Source organism: Bubalus bubalis, chromosome 9 (assembly GCF_019923935.1).
Source record: "Bubalus bubalis isolate 160015118507 breed Murrah chromosome 9, NDDB_SH_1, whole genome shotgun sequence".
NCBI lineage: Eukaryota > Metazoa > Chordata > Mammalia > Artiodactyla > Bovidae > Bubalus > Bubalus bubalis.
The window spans coordinates 49,115,628-49,136,089 of NC_059165.1; the positions used below are offsets into that span (position 1 = coordinate 49,115,628).

General features: G+C 36.0%; 1 protein-coding gene across 2 annotated transcripts in view; it reads left to right on the forward strand.

The window, feature by feature from the left end:
- Positions 1–20,462, forward strand: part of DCTN4 (dynactin subunit 4) — a 32,826-nt gene that overhangs the window by 2,490 nt on the left and 9,874 nt on the right. Inside the window, exons 2-12 of one of the 2 annotated variants that reach the window (XM_006042017.3) lie at positions 225–295; positions 2,420–2,598; positions 7,484–7,527; positions 9,600–9,707; positions 10,887–10,907; positions 11,299–11,372; positions 11,593–11,705; positions 12,008–12,117; positions 16,146–16,219; positions 18,999–19,053; positions 20,067–20,174. In XM_006042017.3, the coding sequence (XP_006042079.1) occupies positions 225–295; positions 2,420–2,598; positions 7,484–7,527; positions 9,600–9,707; positions 10,887–10,907; positions 11,299–11,372; positions 11,593–11,705; positions 12,008–12,117; positions 16,146–16,219; positions 18,999–19,053; positions 20,067–20,174 (957 nt within the window). The remainder of the gene's footprint in view (positions 1–224; positions 296–2,419; positions 2,599–7,483; positions 7,528–9,599; positions 9,708–10,886; positions 10,908–11,298; positions 11,373–11,592; positions 11,706–12,007; positions 12,118–16,145; positions 16,220–18,998; positions 19,054–20,066; positions 20,175–20,462) is intronic. The other variant, XM_006042018.4, reaches the window with a different exon arrangement.

Consider the following 20,462-nt stretch of genomic DNA (forward strand, 5'->3'; position numbering starts at 1 on the left):
AAAATTCAGAAAAGAAAAATAAAAGGATTTCAGGAAATTCAGAGGTTAAGAAAAAAACAGGCGATTTTTATAAGAATAAACCCTATGCTGGAAACAGTCCGAGTTCTTTGCCACAACGATGGTCTCTCACCTTCTGCTGCAGAATAATTTATTTTAAATTTCACTGTTTGTTATAAGTATATACACAAGCCAAGATGATTTTTTGATTTCTTGTTTGATTCTAGGTGGACTCCCATTATTGTCCCAGTTGTTTAGAAAATATGCCATCGGCTGAAGCCAAATTAAAAAAGAACAGGTAAGACTGGGATCCATTTTTCCTATTTTCCACAGCTATATTTTAATAGCTGGTAAGAAAACACATGAAATTAGCTGTTTTTCTTTTTTTAGCATCATTTTTTTGCCAAAGGTGACTCTTGCATTTAAAAAAAAAATAAATTGTATTTTATAACAGTTTTGGACTTAAGATTATTGTGAAGATGATATAGAGAATTCCCTTTAATCCTTACCCTGTCTCCCCTATTGTAAATGTCATATATTAGTATGGTATTATTTGTCTCAATTAATGAATATTATTGGTAGCATTATTATTAAATTTAGATTTCCTCAGTTTTTCTCCTAATCTCATTTTTGTGTTCTAGGATCCTATTCAGGATACCTACATTGTATTTAATAGTCATATCTCTTTAGGCCCCTCTTGCTGTGAAGTTTTGTTAGACTTTCCTTGGTTTTGAGGAGTACTGGTAAGATATTTTGTAGAATGTCCCTTGATTGGAAGTTGTCTGATGCTTTTGTCATCATCTGAGAGAATGTGTTATGGGGAAGAGGATCACGTAGGTAAAGTGTATCTCTCACCACATCATATCAGGGGTATATACCACCAATATGACTTTTCACTGTAGATTTTAACCTTGATTACTTGGCTTGAGCTATTGTTTGTCAGATTATTCTGATGTAAAGTTACCCTTTTTTTTAATCCCCTTTTCCTTTTCCATATCATACTCGGGAAGGAAATGTACTAATACAGCCCACACTTAACTAGTAGCGAGCTATGCTTCCCTTCCATAAGAGCTATCTCCATGAATTATTTGGAATTCTTTTACATGGAAGATTTTTCTCTTTTTTCTTTTTTATTTATTTAATCATTTACTTAGAGCAGTGTGGACTTGTGAATATTTTTGTATACTTCAGGTTATACTCCAATACTACTATTTTTTTTTAAACTCAGGTTGTTCCAGCTTTGGCCATTATAACCCTCTTTTAGTAGATTTCTGTCTCCCTTTGGCGTACCCCCATCATTTTATGGCATTGAGGGGGAGTGAAGCGTTATTCAGTTGTTTGAGAACTTTCCTACTTACTCCAGGCTTACCTATATTTTCTGTCCCAGAGCCATTTCTCCAAGGAGCCCTTGTTCCTTTTACTAGAGATTGGTATTAAAAATCAAGATCTGAGTAGTAGATATGCTCATTGTTACTGGTGCCATTTTGGTTTTTAGCATGGTGTGGAAGTCCTTTGCAACCAGTCACACCTTGTACCTCCATGGATATAAACCACTATTTGTCCTTCCTGTCCTGGAGAAACAGGTCCATATAAACCAGCTTTGTATGCCATCCATACCTTTATTTTATCATTTAATCCTCAAAGTATCCCTTTAAGGTAGGTACTATTATTATTCTTACTTGAGAATATTGTCCAGTAGCAAAATATCACAGAAAATTGGAGTTATGGAACTTTAGAGCACGTCTATGACTGAAGGTACAGTCTTGATCATCTCAGATGGTAGAAAAGTAGAAAACTTTCTACTAGAAAAACAAAAAGGCATGGGGGCTGCTGTAGGGGAATGTTGACTGGTTCACTAGGAAAAGTAATGCCTGAAGAGAGCAGAAAGCCCTGAAAATGCCACCCTTCTGAACCATTTCACCTTGGTAGCATTATTTGGTATCTGTTTCAGCTCTCTGGCACAGCAAACAAGTAGTTATTTTCCAAACCCAATTTCACAGCTTATTGAATTGTTGCCTCTCAGTTTTCCATTGTTCAATTGGTCTGTCCTCTCTAAAGTCATAAGCTGTGACGTTTCTTTGTCCACAGAATCTTTGTGGTCTGTGCAAGCATAAGAAGAGTCTAAAAGTTAACTCCAGACTGTTAACAGTGATTCCCTCTGTGAAATAGGCTTGCGTCATGTTGTAGTTATCAGGAACTTTGGTGATGATGGCACGTTTTAAAAAATAATTAGCATGTAATGTTTTTGAAATTTTAAAACAGTTTATAAAAGTCTCTTCAGAGTACTTTTTGATTTCTTTTTGTTTGGGAGCCACCCTTATATTTCTGTCTTGAATTCCTGACATATAGAACAATGTCTTGACGTAGTAGATGCTTGGTAAATATTTGTTGAATGAATCAGTGGTTGTTTGTTGTATTCTAGATGTGCCAACTGCTTTGACTGTCCTGGCTGTATGCACACCCTCTCCACTCGGGCAACAAGCATCTCTACACAGCTTCCAGATGACCCAGCCAAGACCACCATGAAGAAAGCCTACTATTTGGCCTGTGGATTTTGTCGCTGGACATCTAGAGATGTGGGCATGGCAGATAAATCTGTGGGTGAGTGAGGTGGACTTTAGCATGAGATTTTGTGAAATCAGCAGAGTTGTAATTGCACACAAATCATGAATTCTGTTACTTGTTGGGAGGTAGGTGATAAATTCAGAGTATTTTGCCACTAAATCTTCTATGTTCCCAAATTCTCATATTTATGACCATGATATTTCATTGGAAACTGGGTATTCTTAAGGTTGGTAAAATAGCATTTATATATCTGACATTTTTTTTTACAATCAAAAGATTAATGTTCTTCATAAAAAATAATTGCTGCTGATGGTGAAATACACCATGAACAAACTTAAAAGATTAAAGTGACCAATCTTATATCATATTTAACAGGCTACAGATAAATAACCAAAAATAAGGAACCCCTTATAAATCAATAGGGAAGCTACCCAAGAGAAAAAAAAATTGTCAATATGAACAGCAGCCCTCAGAAATGGAAATAAAAATGTTCAATAACCAGAATGTGCACAAATCATTGGAATTTATTTTTTTGCACACAACTTGGTGAGATGATTTTTTTTAAGTCAATAAATATGCAAAAGGATATGTTTCAGTTTTACTAGTAATCAGGAAAATGCATATTAAAACTTAATCCATTGATTTGGCAAAATTTTTAAAATCTGGTAGTATGACAGAAATATAGGAAAATCGTTTGTCTGCTACCACCTTAGATAGCAGTTTGACATTTATTAAACTTTTAAATTGCTTTTATTCTTTTACCCAAAAATTCCATGTCCTGGAACATTCAAACACATGCTTAAAGAGACATCTATGTATATCATAAGTGATACAGAAAAGTTATGTGTGTTTGGACCTAAAGACAGTCTAAAATGTTAATTACCTCTCCATCATTTTTGTGTTTCAAAGCAGAGGTTGCACTTAATCTTTACTAGAAAACTTCCTTTATTTTTTCATTTTCTGTACTCCATGGTTAATAACAGAGACACACTCTTTATTACAGTCAGTTCAGAATCTTGAGTTGCTGTTTGTTTTTTATATAAACAGTAGCACTGCTAACTCTCCATTGTCTTTTTTCTTTCTGAAATTTCATTAATTTTCTAAAAATTTTTTTTTAGACTTATTAAAAATTACCATTTTTAGGTTTTCATTAAAAATGTCAGCTTACCAACAAGGACCTGTTGTATAGCACATGGAACTCAGTGTTATGTGCTAGCCTGGATGAGAGGGAGGTTTGGAGGAGAATGGATACATGTGTATGTATGGCTGAGTCCCTTTGCTGTTCACCTGAAACTGCCACAGCATTGTTAATCGGCTGTACCCCAATACAAAATGTTTAAAGTTTGAAAAATAATGAGCTTACTAATATATGAGGAAGCCAATTAAAAAGTTACTATGTTATTTGATGTAACTCAAATAAAGATGGACATTAGGTAAAAATTTCCTATAGTTTCTTATATAATTTGGTAGTAAAAATGGGTGAAGTTCTTTCAGATTCAACTCTGTTCTTAAAACTTAATTCTTGATTTTCTTGAGTTTGCGCTTTGGTGTGGAATGCCTGAGCTCTTGGTTGTTTTCCTAATTTCATACATTATATTGATAAAACATTCTTCAAAAATTTAACAAACAAGTTTCTTAAAGTGTTTGTTGGTGGGTAGGTATTTCCTGAAATATGATATTTATATTGGAAAGTTTCTGTACCATCTTTTTAGATTGTCAGTAAATATTTGTGTCTTAATGTCAGTGTAGCAAGTAAATTGTTTAAATTTGTTTATGAATTTAAGTTAAACGTAAAAAACAACCTCAAAGTGGCACTTAGTTCAGTGAATTCAAGTGTATTTTTTCCATGTTTGTATTTTGTTTGTTTTTATCAGCTTAAACAAAACCTAGAAATCCAAATAGATTTCTCAGTTTGTTACTCTGTAAGTCTTTTTTTGATACTTTTTGAACTATAAACCATTAGGATTGGATAATTTATTTTTTAGAATTTAAAGCCTGTGCTTATTTCTAGAAATCTAGCTTCTGTAAGGGTATCTTGACAGTGATAATTGAATACTCGGAGCTCTTAAGAAGTACAAATAATTTCATTTCTTCCATGATGTCATTGGTATCTGAGAAGCCCTGAAACCACTTTAGTTACAACTATTTGTTTATTTATAAGTAAGCCTTTGTGTCAGTAATGTGCAAAAACTTATAATGAGATCATAATGGCTCTCAAATTTGTGTTTAGAATCAATCAGCAGTTCTAAAAATGCAATTAGGTAAAACTTAAGATTTTTCTAATTACTGAAACACTTTTTTCACATAATTATTTTTCATGTTTGCTTTAAGTAAAACAGCTTTTAAAATATAAATATTGTACTAAAGGTTGTTACGGCTGCCATCTCCTGCAAGGAGTTACAGTATCACCTTCAACAGGAGTCGTTTTTATTTGGGAAAAAAATTATTTTTATAAAAATAATACACATTCATCAACTTACCACTCAACTTAAGAAATTAAACAGAACTAAAACAGTGTCAGCCCAGTATAGCCTTCCTCCCATTCCATCTGCCTTCTGTTTCCTATAGAGAGAGGGTCATCAGTCTTGAATTCAGGTTTTCATCGGTTCTTTGCATATTTTTGCAGTTCTCCACATAACCTATGTAGCCATTAGCAAGTGTGTTTCTCAACTTGAAACCAATAGAACCTTGTTTTATGTATCCTGCTACAACTTCTCTCTATCCAGCTTGTTTGTGGTGTGTAGTAGTGATGGTCAGTGACTCATGCCTGGCTTAACCACAGTTTACTTCTTCAGTCTCTTCCGAATGGACGTTTAGGTTGCTTTCAATTTTTTGCCTCTAACAACAGTGCTGTTAGAATCATTCTTACATGTGTTTCCTGTCACAGGAGCAAGGATTTCTCTGCATAATTTAAAGTAAAATTGCTGGTTGTAAGATGTGTACATCATTAGCTCTCCAAAACGTGTTTACCAATTTTTGCTCCCACAAATATATGAGTGAACTATTCACTGCTCCACATCCTTGGCAGCTCTTGGTACTGTTGACTTCTTTCAAGTTTTTCCAAACTCATGGTTGTGAAATGGCACCTCCTACTTTTTTTCCCTTTTTTGGCTTAGCTTTATTGAGATATAATTTACATATAATGAAACTCAGCAATTTTAAGTGTAGAATGCTTTGATTTTGAACAAATATGTATAGCCACATAGCCACCTCCACAGTGGTGATATAGAATATTTCTGTCACCCCAAAAAAGTTTTCTCATGCCCCAGTCAGTTCCCTCCCCACACCTCCTGGCCCTTGACTACAGCTAATTTGCTTTCTTTCACTGTAATTGTGCCTTTTTTAGAAGTTTACATAGTTGGAGTGTTTTAATCTTTTGTGTCTGGCTTCTTTCTCTTAGTATAGTGCTTCTGAGATTCTTTCATGTTTTTGCTGGGTTTTTTTTGAGTTGTATTCTATTGTATGGGTATACCATATTTTGTTTATTCATTCTGGAGTTGATATAGACACTGAAATTTTTTCCAGTTTGAGGCTCATATGAATAAAACTGGTTATGAAAATTTGCTTACAAATTTTACTGTAAATATGTATTTTCATTTTTCACAAGTATTTACCTAGGAATTGAATTGCTGAGTCATGGGGTTAAGTGTTTGTTTACCTTGACTGAAAACTGTTTCTCTAAGTACAGTTAGAGTACTGTTTCTCTAAGTACAGTTAGGCTGTACAGTTTCAGGTCCTCACCAGCAAAGGAGGAGAGTTCCATTTCCTCAATAACCATTAGTATTGTTGGTCTTTTTCATTTTGGCCATTCTAGTGAGTATAGTGATACTTCATTGTGGTTTTAAGTTGCATTTTCTTAATATGCTTATTTGCCATCTATGTATTTTTTTTGGTGAAGTGTTCGTACAAATCTTTTGCCTATTTGCCTGTTTTTAAACTGAGCTTTTATCTTTTTGTTGAGTTATGAGAGTTCTGTATTGTGGATATAAGCCCTTTGTTGAATATATGTTTCACAGATATTACCTCCCAGTCTGTGGCTTGCCTTTTTATTTTCTCAACAGTGTCTTTTGAAAAACACAAATTTTTAATTTTGATGAGGTTCAGTTTATCAATTTTTTTTATATATAATTTGTCCTTTTGTGTCCTAGTGAAGAAACTTTAGCTTAACCCAAGGTTGTTAAGATTTTCACTTTTGTTTTCTTCCAGGAATATTATGTTTTAGCTTTTAAGTGTGAGTTTATTACCATTTCATGGCAAATTTTGTAAATGTTGTGAGGTTAAGGGTTGAGGTTAATTTTTTATAAATTTGTGTAAATTGTTACAGTACCATTTGTTGAAAGTATTCGTTACAGTTTTACTTTCAGCTTTCTGGAATAATTTTTTCCTTTATGATTTGTTTGTGCTTTTGTTTCTTATGTTAAGAAACTCTTCTCTAAACCAAGGTCATAGAACATAGAAATTGCACAATATTATAGGGAAGGGCAAATTCTCTGGAGTCAGACTGCCTGAGTTTGAATTGTGGCTTTATTACTTACTATCTCCTTGACTTTGGGCAAGTTATTTAACTCTCTGAGCTTCAATTTCCTCATTTGTAAAATGAGACTAATAATGAAAGTTCCTACCTCAGAGGGTTATTATGAGAATAAAATGAAGTTTGATACATTTCAAATACCTGGCAGAGAAATTATAAATGTGTTAGTTGTAGAGGTGGTCCTAGTGGTGGTTATTATTATCACCATCATTATATTTAAAGAAAGAATTTAATTCTAAGCACTCTGGCCTATGTAATTTCTAGGACTCTTTCTTGAAAATTCTGTGATTTTATGTTTTTAAGTTTAAGTCTGTGGCCTGCAGATGACCTGTTTTTGTGAAAATAAAATCAGATTATGTAAGCCTTGTTTAATATTCCTTTATTTTTCAGCTAGTGGTGGTTGGCAGGAACCTGAAAATCCTCACACGCAACGGGTGAGTAAAGGGTCATCAGAGAGAGGATGACAGGAAAGATGAGGAAAAAGACCATTTTATCAGTGAATATGGCTTAGGCTTATAAATCCATGGTGTGTGTTTTGGTGTCTTTTACACTTAGAAAGTGCTTCTCGTGTAAGACATTACATCATAATGACAGTTTTTTTCCAACCTGACTTAAGTTAATAGAGAAACCTAAGAGTAATTTTATTTCTGTACGCTTGTGAATTGGAAAAAGGAAATAATATGTTTCTGTTTTCCATATACCCATGAACTAAGTTAAAGGTCCATTTGTTCTCAGAAATATCATATCATCAACATGTAAACATATCAGCATATAAACATCTTAAGTCTTGGAAACACCACTAATTTAGAAGATGCTCTTGGAATCAGTAGCAATCATGATTTAGACATCCTTTAATAGTTCACAGTGAATTGATCTCTGCTGTGTAAATTAGGACTGATTTTGTTGCCTCGGAAGCAGAGTATTAGAAAGATGGTGAAATGTGATTGAAATGAAGTTGTACAGTCAAACTGGAAATTAAATAATAATGAATAATTATTCACTTATGACCTCCGCTAAAATTAGAAATACTGAAAATATCCTGGATGGGAGTGTATCCAGTTGGACCTTTTCATATACTATTGTCAGTGTGAACTAGTACAGTTTTCTTGGTCTCTCAGCAGTATCTACTTCCTGGACTCTGACATACAGAAATACTTGTACTTATGCACGAAAATATGTATATTCAGTTACCAAGCATATGCTCCATTCTGTGTGCCAGGGACCATGCTGAGCAATAGGAATATATGACCTTTCCTCTCTCAGAGTTTAAGACTGATGGGAAAACAAAATCAGTTAATCCCCAGATAAAGGAAAAACTCAAAGTAATGTGAAGGAGAGAGAAGCTGTGCGTGTGAGCATTTATTGTAGGGAATTTGAATTAGATAAGTCTACATCTGAGGATTGCACTAGGATCTGAGGACAACAGGCAGAGAAGGGAAAGAATTTAGGGTGGAGGAACACCCAAGGCAAAGAGCTTGTAAGTGGAAGGAACAAGTTGTAGATCAGTGGGCAAGTGTGCCATAGTGGAGCGTTGCGGTAGGTGAATAGAGAAAAGGATTTGGAGCCCAACTGTGCAGAACCATGTGGACCAAGTTAAGGCATTTGAGAAGCCTTTAAAGCAGAAGAGCTGACAGGATCAGATAAGTGTTTCTAAAAAATAATTACTGTTGACTTGATAGAACAAGAGTGGGTATCAGGAGACCATTTAAGTGCTCTCAGAGGAAATGGTTAAATACCTTTAGGACACCTGTACCATTTAATAAGATGCAAACTTTAAAAAGAATGAGGTGAATCTATTAATATATGTACTGAGTGGAAAATTCACACATAAAGTAAAAAAGTTTTAAAAGAGCAAGTTTTTTTTCCCTTATATGAAAAATATAAAGACCTATATTTATTTTGCACATATAAAAATTCTATGTCTATGCATGCATTTTTAATGTATGCAGAATATATCATACCTGTGCCTGTGTGTAAGAAAGATTTCTAACCTGTAGTAGTGGATACCTGTGGTGAGGAGAAGAATGAACATGGGCATAAGACATAAAAGAGAAATTTTATTTTCTATTCTTTAAATTTCTATATTGCTTGAACTTTTCACAGTTGTATGTCTTTTATGATTAAACTATATTTTTGAAATGAAAATATATGTTGGAGTCGAGGAGAAAATAGAGTATGAAATGTCACACTTGGAAATAGATGGTCCCGTGGCCATGCCAGGAAAATAGGATTGGTTATGAGGGGAAGTAAGCAGTGAAGTAAAAGAGCAGTGAAAAGAGAACATGGAATTTTCAAGCCTTTTCATTGCTCACTTCTTCTGTTGTTGAACTTGAAAGTTCCATTTCAATTCTGAAAATAGATCATGTAAGGAAGACAGATTCTCTTCTGGGAAGAGACACTTGCCCACTTTAATGTGTCTTTTCTATTCATTATATCTCTAGTCAGTGTAGTTGATGTATTTCCTAAGCTTCTTGTTAGCTGTTTCAAATACTTTGATTTCTTACAGATGAACAAACTGATTGAATATTACCAGCAGCTTGCTCAGAAGGAGAAGGTTGAGCGAGATCGCAAGAAACTGGCACGGCGTAGAAACTATATGCCTTTGGCTTTTTCGGTGAGAACTTGGTATAAAGAGGAGTTTCCAATTCACTGATCAAGACCAGTATGGCATAAGAGTGGTGAACATTTCAGAAAGTGGCCATTGTCCCTAGATTCCTGAATAATAGCTAGCAAAAAAAGGTCCCTTAGGTGATAGGTGTCTATGTCCAACGGGTATGCTTTTGCCATATCATTAGGTCTGTTTGAGTTCTTTGAGTTTTAAGTACATTTGTGTTTCTTTCTCCATCACTCCCCTCTATCATCTTCTTATTTCCTAAAGAGGTTACTATTAGTTTTGTAGGCACCCACATTTACAGCTTTTGAATATTACAGAAAGTCAAAAGAATATGAACAAATGGTAGATTTTATTCATGTTACACATGTAGTCCACCCACCTCTGGCATCCTGGTAGTAGTGATTTCTGGACTTCAGTTATCATAATTTTTTGGCACCTTCCAGTATTTCTCCAATGTGAAAAATACTGACTTTTATACTGAGCTTTTTTATGGTTAAATAAGTAGTAATATATACAGGTGTAATTTTGATAGAAATTATTGATCAAAGTTATTCTCTACTAGTTTGTAAACTACCAGTTAGAAATGAGAAATTAGGGTTTGAAGTTTTTGCCGTTGTCCCCCCAAGTTTTATTTGCTCCCAGAATAATTTACTTTTTGTGTGTTTGCTTGGAGCCAAGCAGGTTGGCATTTAATAAATAATGTTTCTTGAATGGCAGTGATGTATCAAACTCAGTGCTGAGTTCTTTATCCATATTACTGTGCTTAATCCTCACAACAGTCCTGTGTAGTAGGTGGTATATTCCCATTTTACACTGAAGGGAATGAGACTTGTAATGGTTAAATAAATTCTTGTACTGCTTCTGCCTGAGAATTAGTTAAGCCATTAAAACCCTAAGAATTGGTAAGAGTCATATAAAAATGTCTTAGAATTTAATAAAACATTACAATTTGCAAAGCATCCACATTTGCCAGAGATTTTTATGACGTCTCCGTGAATTTTTTTGAACAATCCAGTGGTATAATCAGCATGTGTAGTAGTGTATTTAGGGAGGAATTGGAATTAAATGTGTTACTCTTCCAACTTTCCCCTATGACCTGCCTGCTGTATGAGTTTGCTTGTATCTTATCCTGCATTTTTTTGTCTCTGTTGCAACCTGCTGCTATTTTGGTGCCTACAGCAACATACTATTCATGTAGTGGTAAGTTCTTTTATGATTCTTGCTGACCCTAAAGTTAGCAGATGATCACTGGTGTTCCAAGAAGACATTCATCGTGTGTCTTAGATAGTTCACATAGTTTTCTGGTCTAAGCTATTGCTTAGGTATTTTTAGATTAAAAATCACATTTTGCTCTTTTTCACTGTATTAATGTAGTTTCAGTCTCCATGTTTGGTGCTTTTGTTGTCATTTTAAGAATAAGATGATGTGGGGCTACACTTACTCTCTTTAAAAGAAGCATTTATTAAATTAGCTTTTTTTCTTTTTTGCTTATTCCCTGAGCTTCTCATGCTGTCCCTCCCCAAATTCTTTATTTGATACATAACACATATACAAAGAGAATTTCTAAGAGAAATTTCTTAACTCTGTTTAGGACAAATACGGTCTTGGAACCAGGCTTCAGCGACCACGAGCTGGTACAACCATCAGTACCCTTGCTGGACTTTCGTAAGTTTGGACATTAAATGGCTTTGAAGGAAAAAGCTGGTATCAAAATGAATGTTGAAGGAATGTGGTTTTAAAGTAACAGTTGCCAGTGGGGAAGAAGATGCTCATATTTAGGAAAAACCTAGCCAGAAAGAATATTCTACAATAGAGGAGTACTTCAGTTAGTGGTATCATGGACTTTTAGGTGGACCCTTGAGAAATGACTGCTTTTATCTTTTAGCCTTAAAGAAGGAGAGGACCAGAAGGAGATAAAGATTGAGCCAGCTCAGGCTGTAGATGAAGTGGAACCTCTACCTGAAGACTATTATACGAGACCAGTAAATTTAACAGAGGGTAATTTTATACATGATTCTACTTCGTTTCTATTTTACATCTAATTCTGTTTTTGTTACTTCTATGCCTTGTGATTTTTATTTTTGATTTGAGATTTTTAGTGGTATAGTTGTTCGTACTAAAATGAATCATGCAGAAAATAAGATAGAGGTAATCATTTGAAGAAATGTCTGTCAAATTTCCATATTTTTTTTTGAAGAGTGCTAGTCACAAAGGCAGTGTTATTTTGTGTAGTTATCACATATACATCTGATTTTGAGCGAGTCACTTAAACTAAGCGTGGTTTCTGCCTTTCATGCTAGTGACCACCCTTCAGCAGCGCCTCTTACAGCCTGACTTCCAGCCAGTCTGTGCTTCACAGCTCTATCCTCGTCATAAGCATCTTCTGATCAAACGGTCCCTGCGCTGCCGAGTAAGTATTCCTCTCTGTAGAGTTGTCATTTTGTAAGAGAAAAGCAAAAATAAATGCAGTTGGGATCTGGTCAGTATCAAAACCTCTGGAAAGTAGTAACTAGAAAATGTTTATAGAGAATGTTCCATTGTGCAGGCACTGTTTTAAAGCTTTCAAGATAAGCTTAAAGCCCCTAACTCAGTGAGGTAAGTACTGTTGTTAGCCTTATTTTATAAAAGTGGAAGCTGGGGTATCTGAAGGTTAAGTTCATACTGCTAACCCCTAAAAGAATACTGAAAGAATATAAAGCTTTTAGGAGAGTAGGGAGGAAACAAAAAGGACTGATTTTTAAAAGTCAATTTAAAAGAAAAGCAAGAAAGAAAAATAAGCAAATCTAGGCTCTGGGAATCTATGAAACATCAGTCTCTTCAGTTAATAGAAAAAATACTGTAAAAGAAAAAATACCCAAAAAAGGGAAAGGAAACATTTTAGATCAGTACCATCCAACAGAACTTTCTGTAGTGATGGAAATGTTCCTTATCTCTACAGTCCAGCATGTTAGCCACAAGTCATATGTAGCCTACTGAGCACTTGAAATATGGTAGTGCAGCTGTGGGTCCTGAGTCTTTCTAAGATGAAATTCATTTAAATAATGACATGTGACTAATAGCTGCTATTATCAAATAACACAGCATTAGATTAGAAGAGACAGGCCTGTCAACCAAACAAATACAGTATATAGACTTTAATTCCTGATTCAAACAAAGCATAGAAAGAAGGAAAGAAGGGAGAGAGAGAGGAAGGAAGGGATCAGAGGAAAGAAGAAAATATACCATGCTAATACTAATCAAAAGAAAGCAAGAGTAGCCATATTCATTTCAGACAAAGCAGACTCCAAAGTAAGGACAGTTACCAGGGATAAAGAAGGATATTACATAATGATAAAGAGGTCGGTTCTCCAAGAAGATATAACCATTCTTAATGTACATTTGCCCAACAATCGCGTGTCAAACCATGTGAGGCAAAATCTGATAGAGCTATAAGGAGAAATAGATGAATCCACCATCATAGTTGGAGACTTCAACACCTGTCTCTCAGAAATAGACGGATCCAGCAGGCAAAAAATCAATATTATATTGACCTATCAACCTCCCTGGAGATACACCTCTACAAATACAAGCCAAAATATGTCGAGATTAGGATGCTGCTACTGCTGCTAAGTCACTTCAGTCATGTCCGACTCTGTGCGACCCCATAGACGGCAGCCCACCAGGCTCCCCTGTCCCTGGGATTCTCCAGGCAAGAATACTGGAGTGGGTTGCCATTTCCTTCTCCAATGCATGAAAGTGAAAAGTGAAGGTGAAGTCACTCAGTCATGCCTGACTCTTAGCGACCCCATGGACTGCAGCCTACCAGGCTCCTCCGCCCATGGGATTTTCCAGGCAAGAGTACTGGAGTGGGGTGCCATTGCCTTTTCCGACCGAGATTAGGATACATCTACCCAATGAGTACTGTAGATCTATAAGAAATAATGTCATAACATGGGATGTATTTATAAATGCAAAAAAACAGGGTGTATAGCAGGCACATAACTTTTTATGTAAGAAAAGAGGGAATATATACATATATACACACACACACATATAAAAAATGTTTATGTTAGATTTATAGACTGTTGAAACAGAATAGAGAAAGCAGAAATAGACTTATGCATGTCAGGAAACTTGATTTTACCAAGTAATGGCCTTTCAAGTCACTGGGGAAAGAATAGCTTGTGAAATCATCTCAAATGATTCTGTGAAAAAAAAAAATGGGGCCTCTAACTTACATGATACACAGAAGTCAATTTTAGGAACCTTGAAAACTTTAAAGAGTAAATATGAAGAGCAATATTTCTAGAAGGAAATATGGCTTTATGGCTTCTGGTTAAGGGAGTAAGTAGTCCATAAGTAAAATAAACCATAAAGGATAAAATTACATATTTGACACATTAAAATTTGTACCCCCATTACAAGGAAAACCCATAAAGAAATGAAAAGATAGATCACAGACTGAGAAGAGTAATTTGTAAAGTATGTAATTGACAGAGAATTAGTATCCAGAATATATGAAGAAGTATAACAAATCAGTAAGGAAAAGATAATACCCCATTGTAAAATTGACAAGTAGATACTAATGTGCCAGTTATGGCAGACGGAATCCCAGTTCCCAGTAAAGAGGAGAGATACTCAAACATGTACAGTAATCGGGAAGTGTACATTAAAGCTGCAATGAGAAACCATTTCATAATCATCAGATTGGCAGAAGTTAGCAATTTGGCAATATCCATCAAAATAACAAATGCACTTTTAGGAAATTATCCTACAGATTATATATATGCATGTGGGAAGTGATTTGCATACAAGATTACTCACTGCTGTGTTATTTGTAGTAGCAAAATTGTGGAAGCATTTATCAATTTGGGTCTGGTTAAATAAGTTACAGAATTATTAAATAGGACACAGAGATACCTCTGTGTGTGTTGGTATATAATTTGCGAGATAGATTTGGTGGAAAAGGCAGAAGAATATAAAATGTTCTCTTTTGTGTTACTGTGAAAAAGAAAGATGATGTATGTGTATACTTTTTATGCTCATCAGCTATACATGAGAAACTAGTTGGCTCTGAGGAGAGGAACAGTAGGATCAGTAACTGGTATCTTTACACTGTTCTTTTTTTTCTAGAGTTAAAAAATTTTTTAACTGGATATAGGTGGAGCCAATTCAAGATAGTAAGCAAGTAATTGTTTATTCTAAAGCATGAGATCTGGAATCACAGCACTTGGATTTAAATCCCAGCTCCAAGTCTTACTGGCTCTGTGACATTTGCTCAGATTATTTACCTTTCCCAATTTTTATCATCTGTGAAATACAGACAATATTTACAGTACCTACACCTACCTCCTACAAGTCAGTGTGGTGTTTAAGTTCACTTAAACCAAGAATGGGTATCTTTTAGACTAGTAGAGAGGAAATTAAAAAGGACTAATAAAAATAACATAAAACAAAGAAGGGACTTCCCTAACAGTCCAGTGGTTAGGACACCATGCTTTCACTGCAGGGGGTATGGGTTCAATCCCTGACTGGGGAAGATCCCACATGCCACTGCAAGCCACAGCCAAAAAGAAAAGAAAACGGGAAAGAGGAAAACTCAGCAAAATTCACATTGTTCACACTTAATTAGAAGTGTGTGTTAGGGACTTCACTGGTGGTTCAGTGGTTTTGAGTCCACCTGCCAACGCAGGGGACACAGGTTCACTCTCTGATCCGGGAAGATCCTGCATGCTGTGGAGCAACTAAGCCCTCGAGCTGCAACTACTGAGGCCTGCGAACCTAGAGCCTGTGCTGCTGCTGCTAAGTCGATTCAGTCTTGTCTGACTCTGTGTGACCCCATAGACGGCAGCCCACCAGGCTCCCCTGCCCCTGGGATTCTCCAGGCAAGAACACTGGAGTGAGGTGCCGTATCCTTCTCCAATGCATGAAAGTGAAAGTGAAAGTGAAGTCGCTCAGTTGTGTCTGACTCATAACGACCCCATGGACTTGCAGCCTACCAGGCTCCTGCGTCCATTGGATTTTCCAGGCAAGAGTACTGGAGTGGGGTGCCATTGCCTTCTCCAAGAGCCTGTACTCTGCAACAAGAGAACTCACCACAATGAGAAGCCCTCTAACCACAAATAGAGAAAGCCTGTGCATGGCAGTGAATACCCAGCATAGCCAAAAATAAATTTAAAAATAAAAAATTTTTTTAAGTATTTGTAAGTTTTTATTTCAATTTGAAGCACTAAAGGTTATAATATTTGATAGTGTGGTTGCTTATTTCCAAAAGTCCAAAACATCATCTTTCCTATATTTTGGTTATCAGTTAATATACACTGTTTTAAAATATATGTGATCTTGCAGCAAAATCAAACTGTATTAAATGCTGTGCTTTTGAATTTAGCAGCTGTGTAGATCAGCAGATTTTATTCTTGTTTTCCTCTGATACATATTATGTATATTTTTTCTTTTTAGAAATGTGAACATAATCTGAGCAAGCCAGAATTTAATCCAACATCTATCAAATTCAAAATCCAGATGGTTGCTGTGTGAGTATTTGGGATTGATGTTTCAGGTTACTGTTTTGTTTTTCCCCCACTATGAAATGTGCTTACTCTTGGCTTAAAAAAGAAGAGAGAAGCTACATCAGAGTAATCTTGCTATTCTGTTCTTGTTTTGGTTTTGAAATACATAACAGGAAGTTTAAGGCAAGTCTACAGACACAGAATCCAAGGTGTTTATATCAGGGACATGTAATAGTATGGTCTCTGGCAATGTGGTATGTTGTTGGTTGGAGAGTCATTCATTCCAAATGATAAAGTACCTAAGTTTGGGAATGATCTCTTTAAAAAAAAAAAAAAAAAGTATAGCAGATGGAAGAATATCGCGTAACACTATTATTGAACTATGTTCTGATAGTGCTTTGTTGCATGGGATGAAAATAATTAAATTCATGTTAACTCACTAGGACTTGTCAGTAGAAGGGAATTTTGTGTATGAAAATCATTTATCAAAAAGAATAATTAGTAAATTATTGTCTTGACTTTAGGGTGAGAGAGCCTTTCCTGAATAAGGCAGGAAGCCCAGAAGCTAGTAAGGAAAATAGCCAGCTCTGACCTTAGCAGAAAAATATGAGTTATAAAAAACAAAATTGACAACAAAGTCCTAAGACAGTCGAGTAAGAAAGAATATTTGCTACTGCATGATAAATAAAACTTGAATATCCCTGGAATGGGTGGGATGGGGAGATGAGGTGGAGCAAAGGATTTGAATATGTAGTTCACAGAATAGAAATTCCAAATGGCTGGTAAATACATGGAAAGATGCTGGGACTTGATAGGAAAATTTTAAATACTAGTTCAGAGTGCTCATGGGAATGTGGGTAAACATACTTGTACATATTGTTGGTAGAGTGAGTTGCTAGAGTCTTTCTGGAGAGTGACTTGGAATATCAAGACAAAATGACATACACATTTTAACCAGGTAGTACTATCTCAGGAATCTATTCTATAGAAATAAAAGCAATATATAAAGACTGGTAATATATAAAGATACATTTTTAAAAGATGTGTGTTGTAACATTTTAATGGTAAAAATCTGGAAACAGTTTTTATGTCAAACTGATTAACCATTAACAAAGAAATAGTTGATTGAATTGAGATACATGCATGTAGAGTATTATATAACAATTAAAAGTAAATCATTGGCAGTCAAATGGCAGATAAGTGCTGGTCTGGTAACTTAGGAGGAAGGAACTAGGAGGGCCAGATATGGGTTCTGTCACAGAATTTGTCTGAACTGATTTTCCTCATCTCTGAACGGGCATAACACCAGTCCTGCCATCCTCTTGTGTTTGTTGCTGCTGCTGCTGCTTCTAAGTCGCTTCAGTTGTGTCCAACTCTGTGCGACCCCATAGATGGCAGCCCACCAGGCTCCCCCGTCCCTGGGATTCTCCAGGCAAGAACACTGGAGTGGGTTGCCATTTCCTTCTCCACTTGGGTTTGTTAAGAAGGATCAAATGAGCTATTACGTTTGCAAATGCTTTGTAACTGTAAATCCCCATACAGTATGTTCTGTTTTCCTAACTACTGTTATTTAATTCATGACTGATTAGGACTACAGAAGTGACATGTGGTACAAACTCCTTTCCTAATTAAGAATTACACTCCTTGCAGAAATCCCGAATGGCCAGATGTGCTTCACATCAGTTTCTTAAGAGTTCTTTGGGGAAAAAAGTGTGTGTGTTTTTTTTTCCCTGGCATCATGGCAGAGTCACCAAGGAATCTTAATACATATGTTCTGGCCACAAATCAGACCAGCTAAATCCAAATCCTTGATAGTGGGGGCCCTTGAATTTTATATCAAATTACTCAGATAATCGTGATGACCATCATGAAAAATACCTAGTCGGAAGTTAAAATACCGTAATGCTAAGATGCCCTCCCACACGCACCCTCTTGAAGTGTTTCTGCAAAAGATTTTATCTTCAGTTAATATTTGCATGATAACATTTATGCGTGCTTTGTTCCAAGCACTTTTTGTACATACTATTTATTCTTCACAATAAAAAGGAACTTTCAATGTTCTCATTTTATGATTGAAGAAACCAAGACACAAAGAGCTAAATATCTTGCCCTGCTCTTTACAAAGGAATATCTTAGTATATAAATACTAAGTTGGAATTTGAACCCCAATGGTTTTGAGTCCAGAACAAGCACACATAAGTACAATATTCTATTGTCTTATTCAGAGAGGTAGCATACAGAGCAGTTAAGAGCAAGACCCTGCAGCCAGACTGCCTAGGTTTGAATCCTGGCCACTTCCAGCAGGCTGCTTCTCCTAAGCCTGGTGTCTTCATCTTTATAATGGGGATAATAGTAATACCTGTTTAATGCGGTTGCAATGAGGATTACATGAGTTAATATTTTTAACAAATTTCAAATATTGCCTGGCACATAGTAAATGCTACGTAAAAGTGTTTGTTTAGTATGTGGTATTGTTTTTGTACCCCTGCAATGTATTATTAAATCAGTGTTGGATCTTATCGCCAGTTGCCTTATAGATTTACAGAAATGAATTAATAAAAATCTCAAAAGACATATCTAATAAATACATAAGGGAGATATCCACCTTGATGCATGGATATATAGAGGTATGCGTGAGATTTCAGAAAGAACTCATTACCGGTTTGATTTCACGTCTTAAATTCTTATTGTAGTGATAGGAAGAATCTTTAAAATTTTCTCTGACTTGTTCTAATTAACAAGAAGAAATCATTTCTTACAAGAGACTGCAGTGAACATTAATGCATTTTTTATTCACTTACAGCAATTATATCCCAGAAGTGAGAATCATGTCAATTCCCAACCTTCGCTACATGAAGGTTAGTACCATGTATATTAATGGGGAGAGAGAGTTAATTGGTCGAGGAGGTGTGCTTAGTGTATGTGGTGGCTGTGCATATTTGACAGGGGATTCAATGAGCAAGAGATAGAAAAGAAGAAAGTTTGAAATAATAAAGGGACTGAGATTTTAAGTGTCTTTGAAATATATGCAGAAGGAGCAGGGTGCACATTACATGGTGGTAGAATCATGGCTGGTAAAAAAGGAGATGTTAGACCCCACAGGCAGCTTCAGCTCTCCTCCTGTGTGTGTGTGTGTGTACACCGTGTGTGTGTGTGTATGATTCTCTAACATCTTTGTGTGTGTGTGTGTGTGTGATTTTCCACCATCTGTGTGTGTGTGTGTATTGTCATAGATTTCGTTACCACAGCCCCTCTGTTCTTTGAGTCCTTAACTCCCACATATGCCTCCCAACAAATTACAGAATGTTCTGCAGCAATAAAGACACTTTTATAGTCCTTGTTCCTTTCAAAGATTTTTTTTTTTTTTTTTTTGCTAAAGAGCATACCAAAAAAGTTCAAGAAATCTTAAAAGTCTTCTATAGTCTTGATATGCCTTTTTTTTTTTTTTTTTTTTGCTATATTAATACATCTGGCTGGCCTGTGGCTTCTATATTTTATTTATGAGGGCTTCCTTCTTTTAAGTCCTAGTGACATCCTGGGTAGGGTAAGAGTTACAAACTTTAAACAGTCACTTAGATAATGTATATGTCTCAGAATTTCTGGATCGAGTAACTGGCCCTTTTTATGGAATCTGATTCATTTCCTCAGTGACATAGCAACTCTAGAGAGTATATAGTCTAGTGTATAAGTTATATAGGAGTTGATGAGCATTTAAGAATGCAGTGATGCAGAGGTACAGGTGGGGTGCTCAAGAGTGATGGTGGGAGGCGGGGGCGCACGGGGTGATGATTTTGTGATATAATCATGAGAGAAGGTGGACCTAGGTGGCAGCAAGGGAGCATGTCTGAAAGATACCTTTCCTTTTCCCCAGGAGAGCCAGGTCCTCCTGACTCTCACGAATCCAGTGGAGAACCTTACCCACGTGACTCTTTTGGAGTGCGAGGAGGGGGACCCTGATAATATCAACAGCACTGCTAAGGTAGGAGTGTTTTGCTTCATTCTGAGTGACCCTGACTTTCCTGGACTGGCCTCATTTGACCTGCTTTAAAGGATTCCACACTCTCATTTTCACATCCAGTCTTCAGGTTCTCTTGATTTCACCTCTAGGGTTTTCTACTTCATCCGCAGGCACACTGCCACTGCCCTTTTTGAGGGTTTCAGCATTTCTCACATGGACTAGGACAGTAACTTTCTAACTTCCTGTTTTTAGTTCACCCCCACTTCCACTCCAGCCCATCTTCTCTCTTGCCATTAGGATGATCTTTCT